Source organism: Neodiprion virginianus, chromosome 2 (assembly GCF_021901495.1).
Source record: "Neodiprion virginianus isolate iyNeoVirg1 chromosome 2, iyNeoVirg1.1, whole genome shotgun sequence".
Classification (NCBI taxonomy): Eukaryota; Metazoa; Arthropoda; class Insecta; order Hymenoptera; family Diprionidae; genus Neodiprion; species Neodiprion virginianus.
In genome coordinates this window covers 18,512,777-18,536,066 of record NC_060878.1, presented here as the reverse complement: position 1 = coordinate 18,536,066, position 23,290 = coordinate 18,512,777, and the positions used below count along the sequence as shown (strand labels likewise).

At 35.2% G+C, this 23,290-nt stretch overlaps 2 protein-coding genes across 6 annotated transcripts in view; one reads left to right on the top strand and one right to left on the bottom strand.

The window, feature by feature from the left end:
* LOC124298713 (lysophosphatidylcholine acyltransferase) overlaps positions 1-6,489 on the bottom strand; it is a 114,952-nt gene extending 108,463 nt beyond the window's left edge. For 2 of the 3 annotated variants that reach the window (XM_046751086.1, XM_046751087.1), the window contains exon 1: positions 6,002-6,488. In XM_046751086.1, the coding sequence (XP_046607042.1) occupies positions 6,002-6,127 (126 nt within the window). In that variant the 5' untranslated portion in view covers positions 6,128-6,488. Of the gene's footprint in view, positions 1-6,001 lie in introns of all 3 variants that reach the window. The other variant, XM_046751085.1, reaches the window with a different exon arrangement.
* Positions 6,490-6,646: 157 nt separating this feature from the next.
* The window catches only part of LOC124298715 (uncharacterized), a 34,927-nt gene continuing 18,283 nt past the window's right edge, over positions 6,647-23,290 (top strand). The window contains exons 1-5 of one of the 3 annotated variants that reach the window (XM_046751094.1): positions 6,648-7,212; positions 11,313-11,451; positions 13,893-14,050; positions 16,450-16,562; positions 22,591-22,650. In XM_046751094.1, the coding sequence (XP_046607050.1) occupies positions 7,067-7,212; positions 11,313-11,451; positions 13,893-14,050; positions 16,450-16,562; positions 22,591-22,634 (600 nt within the window). In that variant the 5' untranslated portion in view covers positions 6,648-7,066 and the 3' untranslated portion in view covers positions 22,635-22,650. Of the gene's footprint in view, positions 7,213-11,312; positions 11,452-13,892; positions 14,051-16,449; positions 16,563-22,590; positions 22,651-23,290 lie in introns of those variants that run through there. The other 2 variants (XM_046751095.1, XM_046751096.1) reach the window with 2 other exon arrangements.

Sequence of the window (23,290 nt, the reverse complement as noted above, 5' to 3'; positions counted from 1 at the left end):
TGTCAAGTCAAGAGTTCAAAGGTTGAAACAAGCATTTGTTGCTACAAATATGCTTAGCAATGACTGAACATTGGAGTTGTTGAAGCTCACAAAACTTATTTTTCGAATGATATCTTTTATAATTCTGTTGACTCGAAATTTTGTAGGATTTACCCGATATTCAATGAGTAAAACTCGAAAATTTATTGTTGTACACGTAGAAGTATAAATTGAACATTTTGTTGATTCATCGGACTATCAAGTTTTACAACTATCTCCGAAGCCGCTTCCGTAGCGAGAAAGTTCACCGCTTACTGGCCGTTTATAGTACTAGTATACTGCTTACAATGAATATATTCTCTACTTGTTTCTCTCCTTGTTAGATCATCAAAGTGTGACATTCGATCAAAGTAAATTTTTTGCTGGCTAGAATCACGTACTTATTTGATTTGAAGTACGTAATTGTTTCTAGTAATGAACATGCGACATGGAGCAACAATGCATAAACTTCAAATGAAATGATATTTGGTTGACTCAATTTCGCAAACACACGAAAAGGTTCACTCGATTGCGACAAGAAAGGCTTTTGTTGAATCAAGGAATTCGCTTAACAATTTTACAAACTAACTGAATCTAAATTGTTGAATTGAAGTCATCGTATTTGGAACAAACAAGGGATACTAGATTGAAGTGAATGGACTCCAGCAAAATCTAATATGTTGGTTCAAGAATTTCTTTCCCTCCGTGTAGCTTTTACGACAAATTTTTCTCGATACAATGACTTTCACGGGAGGAATCTCAAGACCTAATTGAGTTTAATCATTTTTGTAATTGTCTCGTTTTTAAAAATTAATGATCATGGTAACTTGGAAACGGAAATAACAATAGTATCACGACCCTAATAATATGAATAATATTTCTTCTTCATGAAGCGCTAGATCGGTAGCATTTATTGTCTACACATAGAGGTAGTTGATACTCCCGCACGATGCATCACAGACAAGAAGATCTGTGGTGTGATCCTTCTTTTTTTAAATTTCACGCAATTATCATGCATATTCATTTCGATGTTTCTATTTTCTTCATTTTTTTCTCTTTCATTAGTATTTTTAGTTACATACTGTTCGGTATTCAATTCACCTGTCGTCCAAGTTAGCAACGGTCTCCATGTATAAGTAATACGCAAAATACGCAATCTTCGCGTAATGGAATAGTTAGAATTTTTCATTCTCTAGTATGTAATTCGTCACACTTCTACTTTGTGTATTAGGATCAACTGTATCACAAAAATGCGCACTATTGTATTATTGCTATCACTACATAAATTCTACATTTTGTGTACTTCATGTATCTGATATGTGTCAAATATTAAAAATACATTTTTATTTGTGATACTATGTATGATGGGGGAATTTTTCTCAACTCAACCACCCTCCAGACCTCAACACCTTTGATTTTCGTTTTTTTTCTTGATTTTGTTGTATTACGTGAGAGGACGTCTGCTGATTTTTCGTACAAATTTTCGGGTTCTCGTTTCGGAGTTTAGAACAATCACAATTTGGCAATTCGTAAACTTCAAGAATTTTCTGCCGATGATACCTCAGTCCTGAAGAGTATCAATAAAAACAAAGTCATCATTGGACTCGTCTTGAAAACAGTTGAAAAAAAAAATGTTGAATTTATGAATCATCTTTTGATCGCGAAGAACTTATCAGACAGAGCAAAATCATTATTTCGGCATGTCGGAAATTTTTTGTAAAAATATTTGTTACCGAATTTTTTGAAAAAAACAAAAAATTTTAACTGCTTACCCAGAATAGTATTCTAAAGGGTTTCGAGGAGACAATGTTTTTAAAGAGCAAAACACGGAATTACCTGACCAAGAATTTCAGGCGATGAACGTTTTATCGTTTATTGCATATTGTTTAATTTGCAGGTACAATTTTTTGATCGATGAATGAATTTAATTCCGTTCGTCAAAAATGGAGCTAGTTGAGATGGAAAATGAAAGTTCATACAATCCTATGATTAAAGTGACATACATATTTTTACCTGTGTATCATTCCTCATCGCATAGCCTCATTTTTGGCGAATTATACCGAATAAAAAAATGCAACAAATGGTGAAGTATTTGACGTTTGACTCTTTCATCGAAGAATACAATGTTTTTACTCTCTAAAAAATTTGTAACGAAACCATTGAAGATACCATATTGAGTAAGGACTTAATTAAAATTGTTGGCTTCTTTCAAAGAATTTCGTGAAAAAAGTAAGAATGTCAAGATGAGACGAGATAACGAGTTTTCACTATCAAATCAATTTGTGGTGACCAGAATTGGATTAAGAAATTTCGAGAATTTTTTTTTTCAAATTCGATACAATTCGAATTCAATGATGAGATTTTTATATTTCAAAAGTTGCCAAACTTTCGGTTTGAAAACTCCGAATCAGGAAACGTAAGAACTTGGCAAAAAATTAACAGAGGTACTTTCAGGTAGAACAACAAAATTCCGAAATAGTAGTTTTGGTTCTGAGGCCGAAAGGTTGTACGGCCGTGGTACGAACATTATTTGTTGATAGAAAAGTCGTAAGGTACGCCATAATGGTCACGGTTTTCAGAAGTTCCAATCATAAAGTTGAACTTGTGCTCAGTTGGACACGTGTCCGTAAGGATCAACCTTGGGGCCAGAAAACGCGTTCATACCAGCGTACCATACGGCTGCTATATCGCAAAGAAGAAAATTGATGGCGTTGAGGTCTGCTGGGTGATTGAGCTGAGCGAGATCCTCCCCCAGACAGCTGTATCATTTTCATTACTAACACTGCGCAAATTGTTCGTTTCGTAAACGCCGTGTACCTTATATGCACCAAATATGGAATTTATTTTTATTTTATTTATAATTTATATTTATTTAAATACGTGCTATGATACGTATCATGCTCCTTTTTTCTCCTTATTCCGTTCTTTAATTTTAAATGAGAAGGCCCGATTCACCGCAGATCAATTTGCGCACAAACATGTTGCACACAACTTTATTGCAAACAGACTTATTCTCCATGGGGTTGATTCGACACGGTCTTGCTCTACCACATCCTGACTTGGCGTTCGTCAACTACAAATTTCTAGTAGAGTAGATTCGACGTAAGTATTTTCATTTCAAGTTTTCCACAGGAAATTTATTTCGGTTCGGTTCACATCATCATACCATGCAATCTCGACGGATTGCACTCCCTCGACATCTGACTTTTTTCCATTTAGAGGAAGTGCAATTTGTCCAGATTAGCTGGTATGACGATGTGAACTTTTTCTCACATAGTAGAACCAATATCCGCTAAAATCTCGTAGTGACAGATTACTTTGAACATTATTAATCTTACAGTAAAATATATACTGAGAATGTGTTTGAAACACGTGTATTTTAAATGGAAAAATCCTCCTTCCAGGCAAGAAAATATGTAATAATGTAAAATATGAAAGAAAATATGGTGAAATGCGAAATAATCCGGTGAGATGTTTGAAAGTGATCAGGATATGTAAGAAGATGTGATGAAATGTGGTGCAATGTTGCGAGAACTTATGAGACTTATGAGATTTTTATAAAAAAGAAATTTGGGGTACACATTTTTGTCTCGTGATTAACCCTTCGTTAGGTCTATTGGATAATGACTTCAAGTGAACGGCGTATAAAATAGACTGGTTCAAAGACTACGAATTTTTTAATTGGCAGTACATACGTTGGCTACACATGTCAAATAATAGATCTGTACATTTTTATTTTTAAACTGACAATGAGTTGTCATTTGAACGTCTGCCCAAGATTTTGGGCAAAAGCGAATTGTCGATGGCGTCATTCTATTTTTAATTTTGGAGAGGTTCTTTTCCGTAAGCATCAAATCTGTATTTCAAATTTCACGCACAGAAAACGTGTTTTTTTTTCTTACCATTACTAAAATCTAACGAAATTTAAGTTATCTTTGTTACAGTCAGCAAAGATTGGCACTTGTAGCTAGCGGTAATGTTGTAGACGCACGCGGCATTTTTTGAAGATGACAGAAAACTTGCACTCGCATATATGCACAGCACATGGTTTTTATAGAATTGGCTTATGGTGACATTGAAATCTGAACAAAATATCGTTGTAGTGGATTCCAAAGAATCAATTACAAAAATCAGTCACCAAATTGATAACGTCAGTAGTCAGTAAAATGGAAGCAAATATTGAACTAACAATTTAAATAACATCACCATAAGTTGTAAACTCTCAAAGAGGATATTTTTTCGAATATAGAAATAATTCCATTAGGATCGTTTATAAAACTTGATTAATTGATAATTGGAAAAGTGGTTACTGTAAGAAAAATTAACAGTGAGAATTTCTAAAACTATATGTCTAATTCAAAAATTGTAAGAGCCGCAACGAGTACTTCCAGTATTTTTACAAAATTTGACTGCAACTTTTTGAAGCATGTTACAACTGAGTTTTGATTTCGATTTACTTGCAAGAAAGCCCGCCAATAAATTGTCAAAGTTCCTACCCCGTCGCTTTATATCATAAAAAGTACACAACAGTTTTCTTTCTTAACGCTTCAGTCAATACTGTTCGTGAAGGATCGTATACCTACACTGTTGGAGGTATACGGTGATGAATTTATGTCACTGTGGAGTATTACAGAGGTCCACAACTAGCGGTGTAGTATGGGTATGTACGGTGTCAGTCATTGGCACCAACGCCGAGTGGTGTTAATTTTTACACCGATAGATGTGAAAAATATAGTGCCCGGAGACTTCTATAATAGTGATACTGACATCCCGAAGAGATTCCTATAACTGCATACGCAATCATGCAGTACGTGTCTCCTGCACTGAAATTATTGAAAATGTGTTCTCAAATTCAATTCCGACCGCCAAGACGTCTCTTCGAAACTTCTTGCGACTCTAATGTGTGACAGCACTGGAAACGATTGTAAAAGGCTTTTCCAGAAGTCGCACGTGACTTTTTAATAAACGAGGAAGAGTATACGAGTGATGACAATTCAGCTCGTTTCAAAATTTCCATGGTTTATCATTAAACTGGGGCTCGGTGTGATACAGTGCTAGTGACGCGGTAGAGTTTCCAATTCTTAAAAGAGAATCCGCATGATCTGCACGTAGGTATTAGGGAGAGTAGAAAGCACGCGTGTACGTATCTGCGTTCTTTGTGGTCGTTGGCCGCGCTCTCACAACTCGAATCTAGGAAGCAAAAATTTCTGTACGCTTACAGATAATGCATAACTAAATAGCTTATTTCGAATAACACAGAATTGCGAAGCTTTCCCCCACAAATCTGAGTAGAAATTTCGGTAGGTATTAGGTACGAATTTGTGAAATAAATATTCAAAAAATTCTATCCCATAAATTTTCTGAGAAATTTTATTTCTGCTTCCTTCCAGTAATACACTGGAGTTCACTGCCAATTTCTGTGTTAAATATCTTTATTAATGGTAGTGTTGATATTTACATATTCATCTACTTTCACTAGTTGTTGTTTACGGTGATTTTAAGGAGGTGCCTTGGCCGATTTCGACGTTGTCGTATATATACCAAAATATCGAAGTCCACGTATCTCAAACGCGAAAATGGGCATTATTAGTTAAAGGTGGAATTAAAAGTTATGTTTCGCAGACCTGCGTAATTAACAATCAATCATACTAAATTCGCGTGTATAACTAGTCAATCGAATACTTCCATAGCCTCCAGAGTAATTAGATTGGTTGGGTGGATTGAATGATATATCGTGTACACACGTGTATGTAGCACGGTCAGACGCATTCTTGCCGGTTTTTGGGTACAACGACCGCACGGGCTGCAATTTGCGCACGCTGCACATCTATAACGACCGTTACCAGCAATCCCAATCGGTTCTTCGACATGCAGTTGTTCCGTTTTCCCGTTTCTCCTTTTCTTATTTTTCACCTTTCTCTCACCGTTTTGGAAAATTCTCTTTTCTCACTAGATCTTATCTATCATCTATCAATGGTCTAACCTTGAGCTTGTCGTAGGTTGTGTCAAGTTCAAGGCGATGTACGAAGGGGTTTAGAATGTCGGCTGACACAGATGGTGAATCCGAGGTTTGATGAACCTTCCCGTTCATCCTCTCCATCGTCTCCATCCTGGTGCGTTTCTTTCCGACGACACAGGTTTATCAAGCACTGTTACGTCCGATTCTAAGTATGTATCAAGGAACAGGAAATAGATGTCGAAATGATAATAAGGAAAATTGAGAAAAAACTTGCACTACATCGATGTGTTCCAAATTTGAACGGGAGGATAAAAAGAAAGTAAAGGATCCGAGCACCTCGGTTTAATAACAATTTTTAAACATCGTTTAAGTTCGAATTACAGTTTAAGCACCTAAATTACACCTGTCAAACCGGGTAGGTAAAATGAAGCAGAATTCAATGTATGGTGAAATTCTGCACCTGGCGCGCACTCGCGGCCGATTTGTATCGCCTGTTTCCACTTACTGAAGTATAGCGTAACTACTATGTTACAGCTGAGCGACGCGGCAGCATTGACCGAGTGGTGCAGCCTCAGCGTTTTATTCTGCGCTGAATATAGACGGCGCCACCGTGCAGCGTATGACGATTGTTGATTTTTGCAAGGCCATCGCATCGTGTTGAAGTTAGTAACGTTATCGTAAGATTCACGCCGAAAAAATACCGTAATTTCGCAATTGTGGAACCGTTTTAAATGCACTAAACCGCGATGAATCGAAATATACTCATTCTGTGCAATCCTAGTACCTTCAAAATCATTGTAGAAATAAGAAAATAGTGATTTTTTCCTAAGGTTCCGTTACGATAAGGTTACTTACTTCAACCTCGTCAAATCTTACGTTGTATAATTTCGTTTGCTCGGGTTTCAGTGTTTATTTCTTTGCCACTCAAATATGTACGCTTCGCCGTGCGATACGCCGCCGAATCCACACGCGAATGATTCGAACCCTGCTACTTTTATAGTTCTTCCGAAATATTCGTAAATAAAATATCCACTTGAAAGCATTGAATGCTTGTTGCGGGTTAGTGGTTACATAACCTGTAAAGAAAATATGGAAAAACAATTACACAAATCCGTAGTTGGATATTTTTTACACCTGTCAAAAATCAATGAAAAATGGAACGTCTTAGTTCAAAGTGCCGAACGCCCGTTAAACAATTTGAAAAATCAGGAAGAACAACTCAGGATGGTTTCAGAGTGAGTATACAAATCACGATAGAAAACCGTGAGCATCTTTTGAAACTTAATAATAAATTTTGCCTGCGAACTTAAACTAAATGTGACAGGAGCTGTGAAACTTTTGCGCGTAAAGTAGCGAATTGAGGTTATATTGTTATTTATTTTTATTTAGCGTGAACTGTGTCAGAAAAATAGTACCGTTCAGCAATATCGTGATTGATATCAGAAGATATTCAATCGACGCAATGAAGGATTTGATGGAAAAAAAAATTAAATGCCACACAATTTGGGTTAGTTATTTATTGAAAGAAAAGATCTGAAATTAAATGTGGAACGTCATGATGACTGGGAGCCTGGAAAAATTGAGGCAGGTAAGTAAAAATAATGCTCATTGTAAAAAGATTCTTTATTTATATAAAATTAAAAATGAATGGATTGTTGAAATCCAGTAAAAGGTAGCTCCGGAGTAGATTTGTTACAGCGCAGTGCTCTGGAAGCCAGTAATCAGTGCCAATGAACATGAAATAAATTGATAAAATTAGTAACTAAGAATAAAAAAAAATTATTTTAAACGCGAGGCTTAGTAATGCAAAAAGAGAAAATTTACAGCAGATGTACCAGATGCGATACTCTTAATTGACGTATTGTGGCAATGCATTTCAATAACGATTAATTTATTATGGGATTTGTTGGAAATTAGTTATATTGACAAACATCATAAGCTCCTGTCTGCTAATAATATCCTTTAATATTTTCAGGTAGTGAACAATTCATCGTCGAAGTGGGTTTAGAGCAGTCAGGCATCGAAGCTTATACTAAATTTCTAAATCTGTGATCTTTGAGTATTAAGATATTTTCGCATGTATTCAATGGTGGAATTCGTTTTTTTAGTATGCTCGAGGATCCAACTTTGGTGAATAGAACAAAAATCGTGTCTTACCTGGGTCAAAACATTTTGACAGCAAGGACTCTGGTTTTTTGATCAGCGCATTATTCCAATTATCCAGGCTAGTCGTAGCATCGGACAACATGTATCCAAGTGAATTTCATCAGAAAACCATCAACACCAACTTTACATCCGTTGAGAGAAAATTGAAGAGCGTGATACTTCACAGTTCATGGTGTCTGAATATTCGAGCATTTTACTTTGATTGAGCCAATAGTGATAAGTTTGACACTGAACTGTTCCTGCCAATTCATTCTATCAAGGAATCATTCCGCGCACCATTGTTATCCTTGCGGTATTATTGACCAGCATTATTTTTTGAATTTTATACTATTTAATATTAATATTTTATCTCGAAGTGTAGTTTCACTCTCTTTGTCAATTCAGATAAATAGTGTTTTAAGCCTTGAATTAGATTGTAGGGATAAATTTTGCTGCCAACTCAGGTCATATATATTTAGAAATAGTAGATAACCTCAATTGAAAATGTCTTTGAAGTTAATCTTAGTTTAGGGTGTCATCTGACTAGCTAGTTTCAGTTATCGTGCGTATTCAAGTTTCATTGAACCCCAGCAAAGTCTAAAGAATGCACTTACTTACTAGTACACTTTGCCTTGCAAATAATCACTTGGTCTACGATAGAATTTACTTACTAACTTTTTTTACTCCTAATTTGGATCAGCGAGTTATGCTGGAACTTGTCGATAGCTCAAAACCAAACTTAATTTTACATTCTTGAAGGGGTCCTATGCTGAAACTGAAAATTTGTAAATTTTTATTGATTGCAATTATTTCTATATTTCATGTTAGCACTGTCTAAAACAAAGAAATCTCATCCAGAGATTGGAAATGGAAACTGAAGTTATCCAGTGGGACATGTAAATCAAGATATTCATATTAGTCCCTGCGTCACAAAGAAACTAATACATTATTTGAGAAAATATTTTCAAGAACTTTGTTAAAAATTAGATTTTCATTTGTTTTAAAGGAACAAGGATTACAGTCTTGACTTTGATAAGTCAATATCTTCATATCAATGTCCAGAATATCACTCTGGAACATGGATGGATGTCTTTGAAAGTAATTGTGACACTGGGAAACATTTTTAAATTCTTGATTTGTAACTTGTGTCGCAGGATATGATCTGCGTTTCTAATTTTCTACGCTTAGGATGAGATATTCTTTGTTCCAAACAGCACTAATATGAAATTTAGAAATCATTTTAATAAATAATATATTATTGAATTTTTAATGTTCGTATTGGGTCCCCTTCATTTATTTAATCGAACATTGTCGAAAATTAGTAGAATGAACTGTGGTGATTATTGGGAAATTTCCAATAGTAATAATAATAATTCATCGATCAAGATGAATACATTGATTAGAAAGCATTTGTAAATTTCATTAAACTAAATTCGCCAAAAAAGAGTTGTACTGTTCTGTTACAGATAGTAAGGTATTCAAATTTCTGAAATGGTAAATTCGAAATCTTGCTTTTTCAAAATTCATAAAATCTAATATTACCCTCTGTAATTAGGAGAGAGCCAGAAAGTTATTTAGAAGATACGTCTCACGTAAAGATTTGAAATTGAAAGAAACCCGATAACCTACAACTTCTTTCGCCAACCAGCAAAAATAGCAATCTTTGCACGTGTCATGAAATTGAATAGAAGGAGAAGGTATCAATGAATATCAGAGATGTAATTATTGTGACTGTATTTCCTATTGATGGAAAAAAATAATTTTCTCGTGTTATTTTTTTTTTTTAGATTTTGTGTGCATATAATGTCGCTTCTAATGTAATAAATTAAAATGATCAAATAAACTGTTTTCATTCACCGGTTCGATTTTTTTCCAAGCACTTATCATTTCAATATATTTCTTATTATAATAAAATTAATCAAATTTTCAAAAAGTTTTTCGGATTTTTCGACGGTTCCTTGAAAAATCAACTTCCTGATTCGATAATAAATGCTCCTCAAGCCTTTCCGCGCCACTACCTCAATTATTCGAGATTCTAACCTCGAAAATTCGTATCAACTATATTGCCGCAAAAAACAAAGTTTGACAGCTGAAACTCTGAGGAGAGCCTGTATGAACAGCTGACAAACGTCACCCACGCGTAGTTGAGTTTTAAGTTTCAAGATATGCTGTCGGCATGTAGCTGGGTCATTCCATGTCAATTCAACGACGTTGCGACGGTGACCCTTTTAGATTTTATGATTTTTTAATATGTTTTTATACATATAGAAAAAAGTCCTCAGCTAAATTTTCAGCTCTTTATCTCTTTCCATTCCAGAGTTGTCGATTTTTGATGAAATTAACGAAAAAAAATGTATGTTTCTGACAATTGAAATAACCTAATTCAATACAAAAATTTTTAAGTATTTTTTGATGCTCTTTCTGAAAAAAAAATACAAAAATTGAAAAAAAAAAAATTTCTTCATGCTTTTTTGGCCATTTTTAATCGAAAAATTGGATTTTCGTTCAATGGGACACTTTGATTTTATCCAAAAAAATTTACCGAATTCTACGTTGAAGAACAAAATTTTTGAGCCATAATAGAAGATGGACTTTCAATAACTTCTAGTGAAAATAATTTAAAAAGCTACGTTCTGATAAGGAAAATAAATCAAAATTACCGAAAAAAATTTGTTTTTAAATCATTTTCACTAGAAGTTATTGAAAGCCCATCTTTTATTATGGCTGAAAAAATTTTTTGTTAACGTAGAATTTCGTAAATTTTTTTGGATAAAATCAAAAGTGTCCCATTGAACGAAAATCCAATTTTTCGATTAAAAATGGCCAAAAAAGCATGAAGGAAATTTTGTTTTCAATTTTTGTATTTTTTTTCAGAAAGAGCATTAAAAAATATTTAAAAATTTTTGTATTGAATTAGGTTATTTCAATTGTCAGAAACATAAATTTTTTTTCGTTAATTTCTTCAAAAATCGACAACTCTGGAATGGAAAGAGATAAAGAGCTGAAAATTTAGCTGAGGACTTCTTTCTATATGTATAAAAACATATTAAAAAATCATGAAAATCTAAGAGGGTCACCGTTGCAACGTCGTTGAATTGACATGGAATGACCCAGCTGCATCGGTCAATTAGACCATCGTCGTGTCGGTTGGCAGCCTATCGAATCCCAACATGTGATTACTCTGTTACAGCTGTTCCCTGGACAATGCAGATCTCTTCAGTATCGACAGTACCTTGCGTGGGAAACTCATTTTCAAGATCAATGTTTGCATGGAAGATGAAATTGCGTTAATATCCGAAATCGACTCGCAGTTGAACAACCTTGTTCAGGTACTGAAAGCAAAGGATTAAAAAAATAATAATGATAACTGAAACCAATCTCTTGGAAAAACAAGATAAGAAATTGCGTTTAACGTTCCAAAGGCGTAACCGTGTTCTTACACCGCGAAAACCGATTTGTCAAATCTAAAACATATTGGTTGAATCAAACGCAGATGGCGACCGCGGGTCGCGAAGATAAATTTTGATTGACTTGACTAATCGTAAATCTGGTGATCAAATTTTACTTACACAGAAACGTATCAACAATTTTGCGTTACACTTGAAAAGTTGTCAAGTAACCAAATAATTACTCCAGGGAAACACAACATTGTGAAATTTAAGATCAATGGTTAAAAACACAATGAAGTTTGCATATTAAATATGGTAGTTGCAGCTTTTCAAACACGCCACGTATACACCAACTACTGATAACAGGTCTGCGACGAATAGTTTTCTGTATACTTTTACATGATACATATAGACTTTGGTCTACTGGTTCAAAATACAAACTCAGTTTTTACGTAACACGATGCGATTGTTTTTATTCATACAAACATGCAGATATTTTGTTGAAAATCACTCCATTCAAATAATGAAATATTTTCATTAATTTCAAACGAGTCATCTATAGTAAACTCATGTTTACTTTGTCGGTGTAGTTTATTCTGTAACATCCCCACTATCCCCATTACACATATGCATAATAGTCTGAAGACGGATAATTATTGTAGAACTTTTCAAGCAGCTGCGAGCGCTTTTCAGTAGGAGATGTACACTTGGGGATAGTGAATTTGAGACGGCTAATTTTTTACACTAGACAGTTATGTTGGCAACGGAGAGAAACCTACAGCGCCATAGTGGGCCGAACGCGAAACAAACTCAATCTCAATAAGTATAATATGTATAACCCATGACCGTCATGATAATGTTTTGTTGGATTGACACGTTATTTCCGACGATTCGGCGGTCATGGGTTATGTTATGTTTATTGAAATTCAGATTGTTTCGCGCTCGGCCGACTATGGCTCTGTAGGTTCCACTGTGTTGCCAACATAACAGTCTATAGTAAAAAATTAGCGGTCTCAGATTCATTGTCCCGAAGTGTATATGTATGAGATGAAGGTTGTGTTTTTTTAAAATTAAATTTCAATTAAATAACGAAAACTTTAGATTTAGATAGTTTTATTTCATATAACATATGGTTTTTACTATTTTCCATTCGAAAACTGTGTTATCTGAATCTGCTGAATGTGAAGTGGTGTATATAATATAAATATCCTTTTATATTACGTTCAGGACTACTATCACGAATATTAACACTCCAGTAAAACAAATTTGAAATAGAAAAATTCGCAGACCTGTGTAATTAGTTGTACGCCAAAAAAAATATCTTTAATTTTTTTTTTTTTTTTACAAAAACGCTGCACTCTAAAGGGGCATTCGAACCGTGAACGCTAGCATTCCCTGCCTACTGCAGTCGCACAGTAATAACCACGACGTCAAATTATTGCTTATAAAACTAATGATATTTGTCTCATTCGTTTTCTATCATACACATACCCACTCACAAGTATTTACTATAATATACAAGTTTTGTCGAGATGTGCGAGTTTGTTGTCAATATTTTTATTCTTCCAAAATAAGAATACGCCGGCATCAGAGAATAAAATTGAATTTTTGATTAAAACGAATATCTGATTGATGTAATCAAACAACATAATGTTGAGGCAACATGTTGATTGAATGAGTCAATATTGGAGTTGTATTAACTGATACTCTTGACCGAGTCAATTGCTTAAATGAAATTACTGAATTAGCTGATTTCAACCAATTTTAATTGATTCGAAAGTCAGACAGTTCATTCGACTTCGTTCATTACCTTCGATTCAATATATTTAGTTGATTATACACGAAAATCTTTTTCTCGGTCCAGCATTTATTTGCTTCGCAATAAATTCGAACCCTTACTGAGAAAATTTTGCATACTTAAAAAATATTAGTTCTGCTATATGTAAACAAAAATTCATAACCTTAAAAAAGATCCTTATTTTTGATAAGCCTATCTTGAGAACAACGCACATCAAAGAAAGATATTTGCGATAATAGGTCCATGGCTCAAAGGGGGCAGAACACTGTAAGTTATACTTTTGATGTAAGTTTGTATCGTACTCTTCATTAGGTGGAGGTTTTCAAGGTCATTTAAGAAGTCAAAGTTGTTTTTTCTTCAAACAGGAAAGTGTACTTTTTTTACAGATTCGCATCTTGCATCAGAAATCAATAAACTTTCACGACTAATTGTTTTTACTACGAAATCGATTCTTCAAGATATCTCAAAATGAATAAAATCGGTGTTAGGAAGACCTCGTGACCTAGCATCTTATGACTGAAAAGCTTTTCGGTCTTCACTTCTACGTTAATTACGCATTTGCTTCTCTCATTTCCTCCGTCAGGGGTTGAGGAATAAGTTCACTCTTTTGGAGGCGGCAAGAAGTGAAGTGAATATAAACGCTGAAGAGATGGAAGAACTTGTTTCCGGCTCTCCGTACAGACCTGGCTTGGACTTACTGATGAAATGGGCAATTGATAGCACCAATTACTACAGCGAGTTGTATCCTTTTAGTTGGTTGGCGTTTCTGCCCTATTTGTTGAAAAATAGCCATTTTTACAACGCATTCCCTGAGGTCTGAATCAAGATCGAAAGATCATGTTGCAGATTTGCTGCAAAATTATTTTTATGTGAAGCCACTTGTGGAAAACAAAACTCTACTTCTTGAAATCTTTTTCAGTTATTCCTGTCTGAGATCTAATTAATTTTCCTATTTCAATGGCGCTCACTTTCTGAAATATGAAAAAATTCAGTAGAATGTGGTGTGATATGACAATTTTTCTGAGTCCTAGCTGAAATGGAGGTTGTATAACAGTCAAGGTTATATTTCATAATGATATATACAGTTATATCTCACACTCGGTAAGTACTCAGGGTATAACCTGGACTGCCTAGGAAATTATTCGAAAACTTCCGCTGCAAAACAAAAAAAAAAAAATGTTTTCACAGATAGTTGAAGCACCATTAGGAAATGGATTGATTATATTACTCTTCTGCGTACATTGATAAGTTCATCAATTATTGACACACGATTGGGGGAAAAAATGTCGAGTTTTCTTACGTTTTGATGTGTTGTGGTATGTACTAAGATGCGGAAATCCCCGGTAACTTTTAAACCTCCAGCTCTTTGCCCAGAAAAATTTGGATTTTTCATTGTAATAAATCCTTGATTGATTCTTAATGCACGACTTCATTTTACTGCTAACAAAAATAGGTAAATGTTCCCTGCGTCTTCTCAACCGGTTTCACGTCGATCGCATGCGAAAGAGTCGCAAAAATAATACATTGAGTTACTGGTGCGGAAAGAGGGCGATTTCGGTTGAGTGTGAAGTTTGCAGTGTGAGCCACCAGCGCGGTAAGAGTGAACAAAATTAATCGATTATTTTTCCCGATTAATCGAGTATAATCGATTATTCTTCAAACTCGATTAATCAACCGACTCGATTATTTTTCCTCACAATCGTTTTTTGTTTTTTACTCCTATGAACGACGCAATACAATATCAATTTATGTGATTAGAGTGTCAATTATTATCATTGTGTTACTTATTAAGTACCTATTTGATATCTATAATAAGTGAAAAACGAATAGTTTCCCTTGAAATTGAGAAATCTTTTGAATGAAACTATAAATCATCAGAAAACTTTTCCTCTATTCGGACTACGTACTCAAATATACAAAATGTTTGTTTTATATGCATCGTTTCAAAAAAATACGAAATAATCGATGAATCAAATAATTTTTATCGATTGAATCGAGTCGTGTTCGATTATTTTTAGCTTAGTAGACATCGCTAATGAGGATGTTTAAATTAACGAGTATAATAAAAATGTACCGAGTACCAGATTTTTTCGCAATAAGAAGACGATGACAGTTCCAATATTGAAATCAGTATATTCACTAAATGTAGGAAAGTCAGAACTTCAGCCCCGAATCGTGCGTCAATAATTGGTCAGCTTGCCGATACACTTGTATATTATTTTTAAATGGGGCACTCGCTCTTACAGAATCTTCATCTTTTGACAAAGCACAAAATTTTATCATATCTCACTAAATTTTTATGAAGTTTTCCAAATTTCAGACAATAGGCACGTTTGAAATAGTAAGTTTAACCCTTTGAAGCATACATTTTTCCTATCAGTCAAATTCCTTGAAACTGGGTACATGGGTTCTCGAGGTCGCTGATTTCAAAAACGGGATCAGATCTGAGAAATTTTCAAAATTCAAAAGGGCGGATCTAATATGAGCGTATAGAATTAATTTTTATGTTTTCAGTCCACTGTACTGGATCCGTCATCTTAAGTTTTTAAATTCTGACATCGGATTCGTTTTCAGCGGGCTCGAAAACTCACCAGTAACATATTCGAAGCGAATCGGTTCAATTTTTGTATTTTCAGTCTGCCATATTGGATCCGCTATTTCGAATTGTGAAATTTTGACTTCAGATTCGTTTTTAGCGACCTCAAAAACCCAAGATTGCCGAGCTTTACTTTTCTAGTCATAATGACTTTGTTTATTTATAGCGCTCACTATATTCGCGGAATTATAATAATCCCTGTTAAAACTTCAATATTTACATGTCAGAAGTCCAATCATGCAAAAAAAAAACAGCCATATCCCAAAAATTGAATATAAATCTTAAATAACCGATTCAAAAAAATGTATATGAGGCGCTGTATCGCAAAGGGTTAATCGTATCTCAAATGGGATTGGTTGAAAACAGTGTTCGAAAATGATGGGTTTGTTTTTCGGCAAGTGCTTTTACGTGAAAAATGTTGCAATCAATCGGACTCCAGCCTGGTTCGATACCTCGTGGAATGCCTGCTATAGAAATGTATTTAAAAAATTGTAACTTGGTCCAATTTTTTCGGAAAATATTTTTCCTAATACGGAAAAATTAGGTATAGCTTCATAAATACCTCGTTAAGAAGTTTGGACTGCAAGAAGGAGACAACGATTGTGAATTTGATAAAGGCGTTTCAGCAGCACAAGAATACACAGGCCAAAATCGATGGTAGGTGAAAAATATTTAAAATCATACCTTAATTTCGGAATTTTCTTTCAAGAAAGTGGCGCGTAAATATTTTTCTGGAGATTTTTGTTTATAAAATGACTCTTAACTGCACGTTTCCACGAAGCGTGTTTCGGATCATGATCGTTCATCGTCGAGATGATGGTTAGCTATTTGCGTGAATCGACTCAATTCCTTTCACCGTTGAATTCAGATTTATGACTATTTTTATGATAACAAAGACTATTTTGGCGAGAAAAAAAATTAAAATCCCCAAAAAATGCGTCTGGTGCAAGCATCTCACGCCAATTATATTAGAGTAGATACTATCAACAAAAACATAATTCATAACTTAGAAACCACCAAAATAATAATTCACAAATATCTATTCAGAAAAATATCTATAAAAATAATGTCAAAATTACCTTTAAATATAAAAATATTGAATTCAATCCTTATTGCCAAATACGTGATTTCTTTGCAAAAATAAATAATCAACACGAGTAATGAAGAATGGGGGACGAAGTAAAAATACTAGAGTCTACCACTTGGCGAGCGTTTTCAGTAATAGTCCAAGAGCTGGTGACTAATTTCGACTACGGATTCGATTCAACTAGCAGTAATGCATAATAGTACCGTCTATGATAGTTATATAGGGAATGGCCAGTCTGACTGGCTGTAGCAGGTAGACCAGGTACTGCGCAAGGTGAGAGTTGGGTAAAAATTATGTGTTAAAAAATATTATTGATTCACAATGATATTACAAACATTATAATTTCTAATCAATTATAAACAATTTATTCACCCCATAACCATTTGAGTGGGGTGACGTGGAACCAAACTATCCCAATGAGTATTTTCACCATATGAAAAAAAATATTTTTGATGCGCGCTGAAATTTTAATGGTGTGTTAAGTAAAATTTTTTAATAATAATTCCAAAAAGTCAGCCGTTCTCTTGGTGTTAAAAAACTGCCTGACGCGATAAAAAACATTCCATGAGCTAGAGTGAAAAGGGTTACGGGAAAGAATGAATGTGAGAGAGAGCGTTTATCTGCAGCTTCTTAGGGCCATGATATGCAGCGCTTTCATTGGCTCTGAGCGTTTACGTGGTTTGAGCAAATGTACTAACTGTACTGACGCTCATCTATCAGGCCTGAAAGTTTTGGAGGAAAAAAAAAGCGCTGCATATCATGGCTCTAAGGAGCTGCAGATAAACGCTCTCTCTCACATTCGTTCTTTCCCGTAGCCTTTCTCACTCTAGCCCATGGAATGTTTTATATCGCGTCTGGCAGTTTTTTAACACCACCTAACCGGTCTGGCTTTTGGAATTATTATTAAAATATTTTACTTAACACGCTATTAAAATTTCAGCGCTCATCAAAAATATTTTTTTTTTTCATATTGTGAAAATATTCATTGGGGTAGTCTGGTTCCACGTGATCCCACTCAAATGGTCTGGGGTAAATATATTATGTCTATAATTGATTGTAAATTATAATGTTTGTAATTTCATTGTGAATCAATAATATTTTTTAACACGTATTTTGTACCTGTCACCTTGCGCAGTACCTGGTCCACTTGCGACAGCCAGCCAGACTGGCTATTCCCTATACAAATATCATAGACGGTACTATTACGCATTACTGCTAGTGGTATCAAATCAGTAGTCAGTCACCAACTCTCCGACCATAAATGAAGAATGAACCTCGGCATGCCCAACATGATTAGATGCCGTTTTAGAGCAAGTAAATGTAAGATTTCGCTGCCCTGGGACCTTTGAAGAGTTCCACTCGATTAGGGAACTTAAAACTTGCAATTTTTGCTTCCGTCCATTGCCCCATGAATAAATATTAGTACTAAATGCCTCATAATTAATATTCAGTTTTGTTCTTCGCGGCGACATCCGTTATAATTATACATACATATAAAACATAAGATCTGCACTGAAATCTCAATGCTTTAATGTCTATATTGATATTAGTTTAGTACATGATTCTCGTCAGTGTATTATAGTGATGCATCTCAAAACCTTTCTGTACCACAAGTGCTCTCTCATCATTAATGCGTACTCCAGGTATTTCAACAGTGAACTTGAGGAACTATCAAAACTCATATTTTAGACCCCTAGTACTTTCATTTTCCTAGTTATTGTGAGAATTGAAAAATATACGTTAGTCTCGATTAGAAAACCTGTTTACATTATCAAAGTTATCGAAATGTACAAAGAAAAAAAAAGGAAATTCTTTCACAAGCACCTCAGGTGCAAAAATGTCGCCCCAAGTACAGTGGAGTTGTGAACATCCTTGGCATCCTTGATGTACAAAAATTATTGAAATCGAACTTCATTTCCAAGCATATCATTCAAATGTTGGTATATTGATTATACGTGTTACTCGTGTTCGTGACAATCAAGATGAATGTTAAAAACGAAGATGCAGAGATCAAGTGAAAAATTTGTAGTGATTAGTACCCACTCGGCGGGTCTTTTTGAACTTGTCGGGTTCGTGGAAATACTTGAGGAAAATAAGAAACTAATGTCCCTTCATCCAACCTCATGAACTCCACGTAGAAAATTGTTCTAACAACTTTCGATGTTAACACACTTGAATCCTCACGGTCTCTTATGTCGCGCATCCACGAAATGTTCCGGTATGTCAGTTTCAGAGTCACATCTTAGTACCATCGCGGCAAAGCACTGTGAAAATTTTATGTACTGTTTAAAATCGAGATCGGAGTATTCCATTAAATGGGGAAGAAATGTTTTGAAATTTGCAGTTGTCTTTCATAATAAAAATAATCTGACAATCACTACCAAACACCCGCTGTACCCGATCGGGTATGTCTGTACGAGCGAGCGGTTATCCCTGTGGGATCCCAGACGACTCCATTCTCATTCATTAACCCATCATATTGATTTTAAACCAATGAGAATAAAGAAGAAAAACGTGAAAAATATATTTAAATACACGAAAAAAAATGTCGCTTTCTTTGGAGCTGTTACGTCCAGCGTATCGCCACACGTCTCCCTCATACCGTCACTCTCCCACGATCTTTGTAGTAACCTTATAGTCTCAATACTGTCCGCCTATTTTTATTCTGGCTCACGTAACTTGCTTTATGCCGACTCTACTAATTGTATTCCCCACCATTCTGGATTTGCGCACCTTTCTTCTATTCATGCTCTTTACCTCAGTTTCATTCCTATTCCAACGTTCGTATAATCAACTTACACTCTAACTTCTAAGTTCAACCTCAGTTCCAGTCTAAATAATCATTTCATCTATTTATACTCCAAATCACCTAGCTGCACAATTACATATTTCGCAGTTTTAATGAAGCCTTTATACATCCAAAAGGTACACCTTCTCCATCTCATTATCACTCCTTTCATCATTTCCGGATTGAGAACAGCGACGAGACCGAACCCGAATTATCCAAATAACATCTTGGGTGGGTATAGAGGTGATTCGATAACCGCTCGTCGAATCAAACCTTCGCAAACCCGTAACATTCAGCTTTCAAGTTTGTTTCCACGTCTGACATTTTTCTTCATGTCTAATATTTTCTTTCAATAACCTGTATAAGCTTTTAAAAAACACATTGAAGATTCTCTGGTAATTTGTGCAAATTAAAATAACCAGTAGTTCACCCGTGATACGCATTTTAGCAGTTGGGGTCTCAAACGTTCTAGTCGTGCGATCAATGTTATTGTGGTAAGGTGTGTCAGCTAAGGGTTAAGCTTAAGGTAGTAGCCCGGTGTGGCGACCGAAATTTAGACGTTTTTTCATGATTTTTTTTTACAAAGTAAATAAAATGCTATCGTTTTAAAATTTTTACATGTTTTTATTGGTGTTTTGAAGTATATAAAAAAATTTTTTTAAAGTTAATTTTACATCAATTTGTTTAAAATTTTTGACGTCAATATGGAGTCCTCAAAGAAAAGATGAGTTGGTTCGGGGAAACACACAGCCTTCCAAAGTCATCTGAAATAAAAAATTCAAAGAGATTATTATTCTGTAGACTTCATTCTAGGTCCCGAACCTAAAATATACATAAAAATAAAAAAACAGAAACAAAATGGCGGACTTGTGAAAAAAGTTCTCAAAATCTAATTTTTTTTCTTCATAAATTGTTTAAATAAAATAGTTTATAATTAAAAAATTAAATGTTTTAAAGGTTCGGCATCTAGATATGTGTGTCTAGAATAACGGGTTAAATTTTTAGCTAAATCGGTTGAATAGTTTTGAGTCAGTGATTCCCCGAAGTTTCGAAAACATAGTTTTGAGAAAAACGCTTTTAAAGTTTTGACAACAGATTTTTTTCAATAAAATTATACTTACATTAATCAGCTATGCCTGGTGCATAGAGCAGTCCTTCCGTTTCCTCAAAATTGTCATTTTCAGCAGCTTTTAGAGCTCTACGTAAAGTTCTGGCTTCTTTGGAGTTGGCTTCTGCAGTTTTCTCTGCCCTCAAAATCCGTGCATTGTCAACATCGTCAGCGTAGTCTCTGGCTGTTTGTCCTAATGTAACGCCCATTGTCTCCATAATTTTGAGTACAGGTAGAAAACCCTCATTAAAGATGCAAGCGGCGGTATAGGTAGCAATTTCCAGAACGTTTTTCCCAGTAAAAGTATGCTTCGGAGCAAAATTCCATACACAGTGATTAAAACTTTCGTTGTTATTTTGCGTGTTCCCGCCCAAGCATCTTTTCAATAAATCGTCGGACGCCAAAGTCTCGTACACAGGTTTTATGAGATTTGTAACTTGTTCGTCAAACGTTACTGGGTGTTCATAAGTGCTCTCTTGATTTTCCGCTTTGAGCTGTTGATACTTGCACCAAGAATCTGAGCAGTAAGAGTGCTGAGGGTTTTCGTCTGTTGATGTCATGTGGTAGAATGTAGCCCACACGGCTTTCTTCATTTCTTCGAGAGAATGACAGTTTCTGGTGATTGCCAAACCGTAGTACATAGACATTTTTAACATAATCTTGTTAGTTAATTGCAACGGTTTAGGTTTTGGTGGCTCAGCGCTGGTCGACGAGTCTCTCTTTATCCTACGCTTTTTCGGAGCACTTTCCTCGGTACTCTTCACTTTTACGGCCATCTTCGTGTTCTTAGCTGCATCCAATTGTTTTTTCACTTTTGCGTACTCGGTAAGAGTTTTTTTTACACCTTGAAGTGCTCGGTACATTCTTTTCTTCACATGCAATACGCATTCTTGCTTCTGGCGTGTCACACGCTTTCATACACACTACGGCGCGCTCTCTTATTTTAGCTATAACTTTAAGAATAATTGAAATTTATGTCTGAAATTTTTACAGCATATTTTTAAGATGTTTTTCTTCCGAAAAATGTAAAAAAAAAAAAATCGATTTTTTGAACCCGTCACACCGGGCTACTACCTTAAGCAAGACAAGGGGGAAATCGATTAGTAACAAATAGAATCACCCGCATTTGCACAAGGTATAAGTAAAACTGCCGAAAACCTTTGTTATATCTAGCTGAACCGAACTTAAGCTTTAACTCATCGATTTGGCATCTGAATAACGTGATCGGTCTTTACATTTTTCGCATACTGCCGCTTAGGTCCTCATCGCCACGATTCTACATACAGGTCTGGAAACTCCAGTGGAAGAGGTAGGTCGCTTATTGAAGAACCGTTGGTAGTTCACCAGTCACCACTAGGTTCGTTGTGATCATACCTTCGGTGGTGCGGGCAGGTACGGGCGGGGGGTTTAAACAAAGACAGAACTAGTCGGCCATACTTCTATCTCTCCATCTTTGTCCCACCACCGTCGGTTTAAATCAGTTGAGGTACGCAATGATAAACAATTGGTAGCCGCGCTAGTCCGAAATTTGCCTTTGCTAAAGGACATACATAATCGTGGCTTCCAGCATTGCAGTTTCCAGACCTGTACGTAAGACCGTGTCTTCGACATGCTTAAGATTTGAATTCAAGTGCTACCGTTTTGTAGTCTCGCACGCTAACATGTGAGATAATTTCTAATCGACACCCTTTCACTGTTTCAGGTATTTTAGGATTTACCCAGTTCGTGGCCAAAGAAATTGAATAAATACTTATTCCTATCAGTGTTGTCTTATTAAATACCCCACTTCTTGGATCCTAAGAATCTTACATGCAGTATTGATACCACTGGGAGAACGCTTCTCGTCGTTGAAATGTTCAATGTGTACATCGGGAACTCCGTGCGAAATCGACCAACTTCTACCACTAATCGTCTGTAATTTCAGTTATTTTTTTTGCAACATTTATCTAAGTAAGTGAATCTTAAATTAGTTGTTTCCATTTTTTTTTTTATTTTACGTACTCTTAATTTTATGTATAAGTTTTATCGTAAAAACTGAGTGTATGAACTCGTCTTCAATCGTACTTTGGAATACATTCACCAGCAACATGTTTTGACCCCTTATGAAAATACTTTTTAAACTACAAGGTACAAAAATAAAAACTTCGCAATGTATCGCATTGTATTGTATAAAGTTTATTGTTTGTATTGGGGTTTCAATCTTAACGCTCTATTTGCTCACTTCGGTAATCTTTCGACCTTTATACCTACATCCAAAAAATGTTCAATCAACTTTCAGACAATAACAGCTATAAAATTGTAAATATGACTTAACGAGCACCTCACAACAAAAATTTCATCTGGTTACCTACGTGAAGTTAGCCCCCCATTTTGAGAAATCAGAATTTTCGGAAATTGTTCCA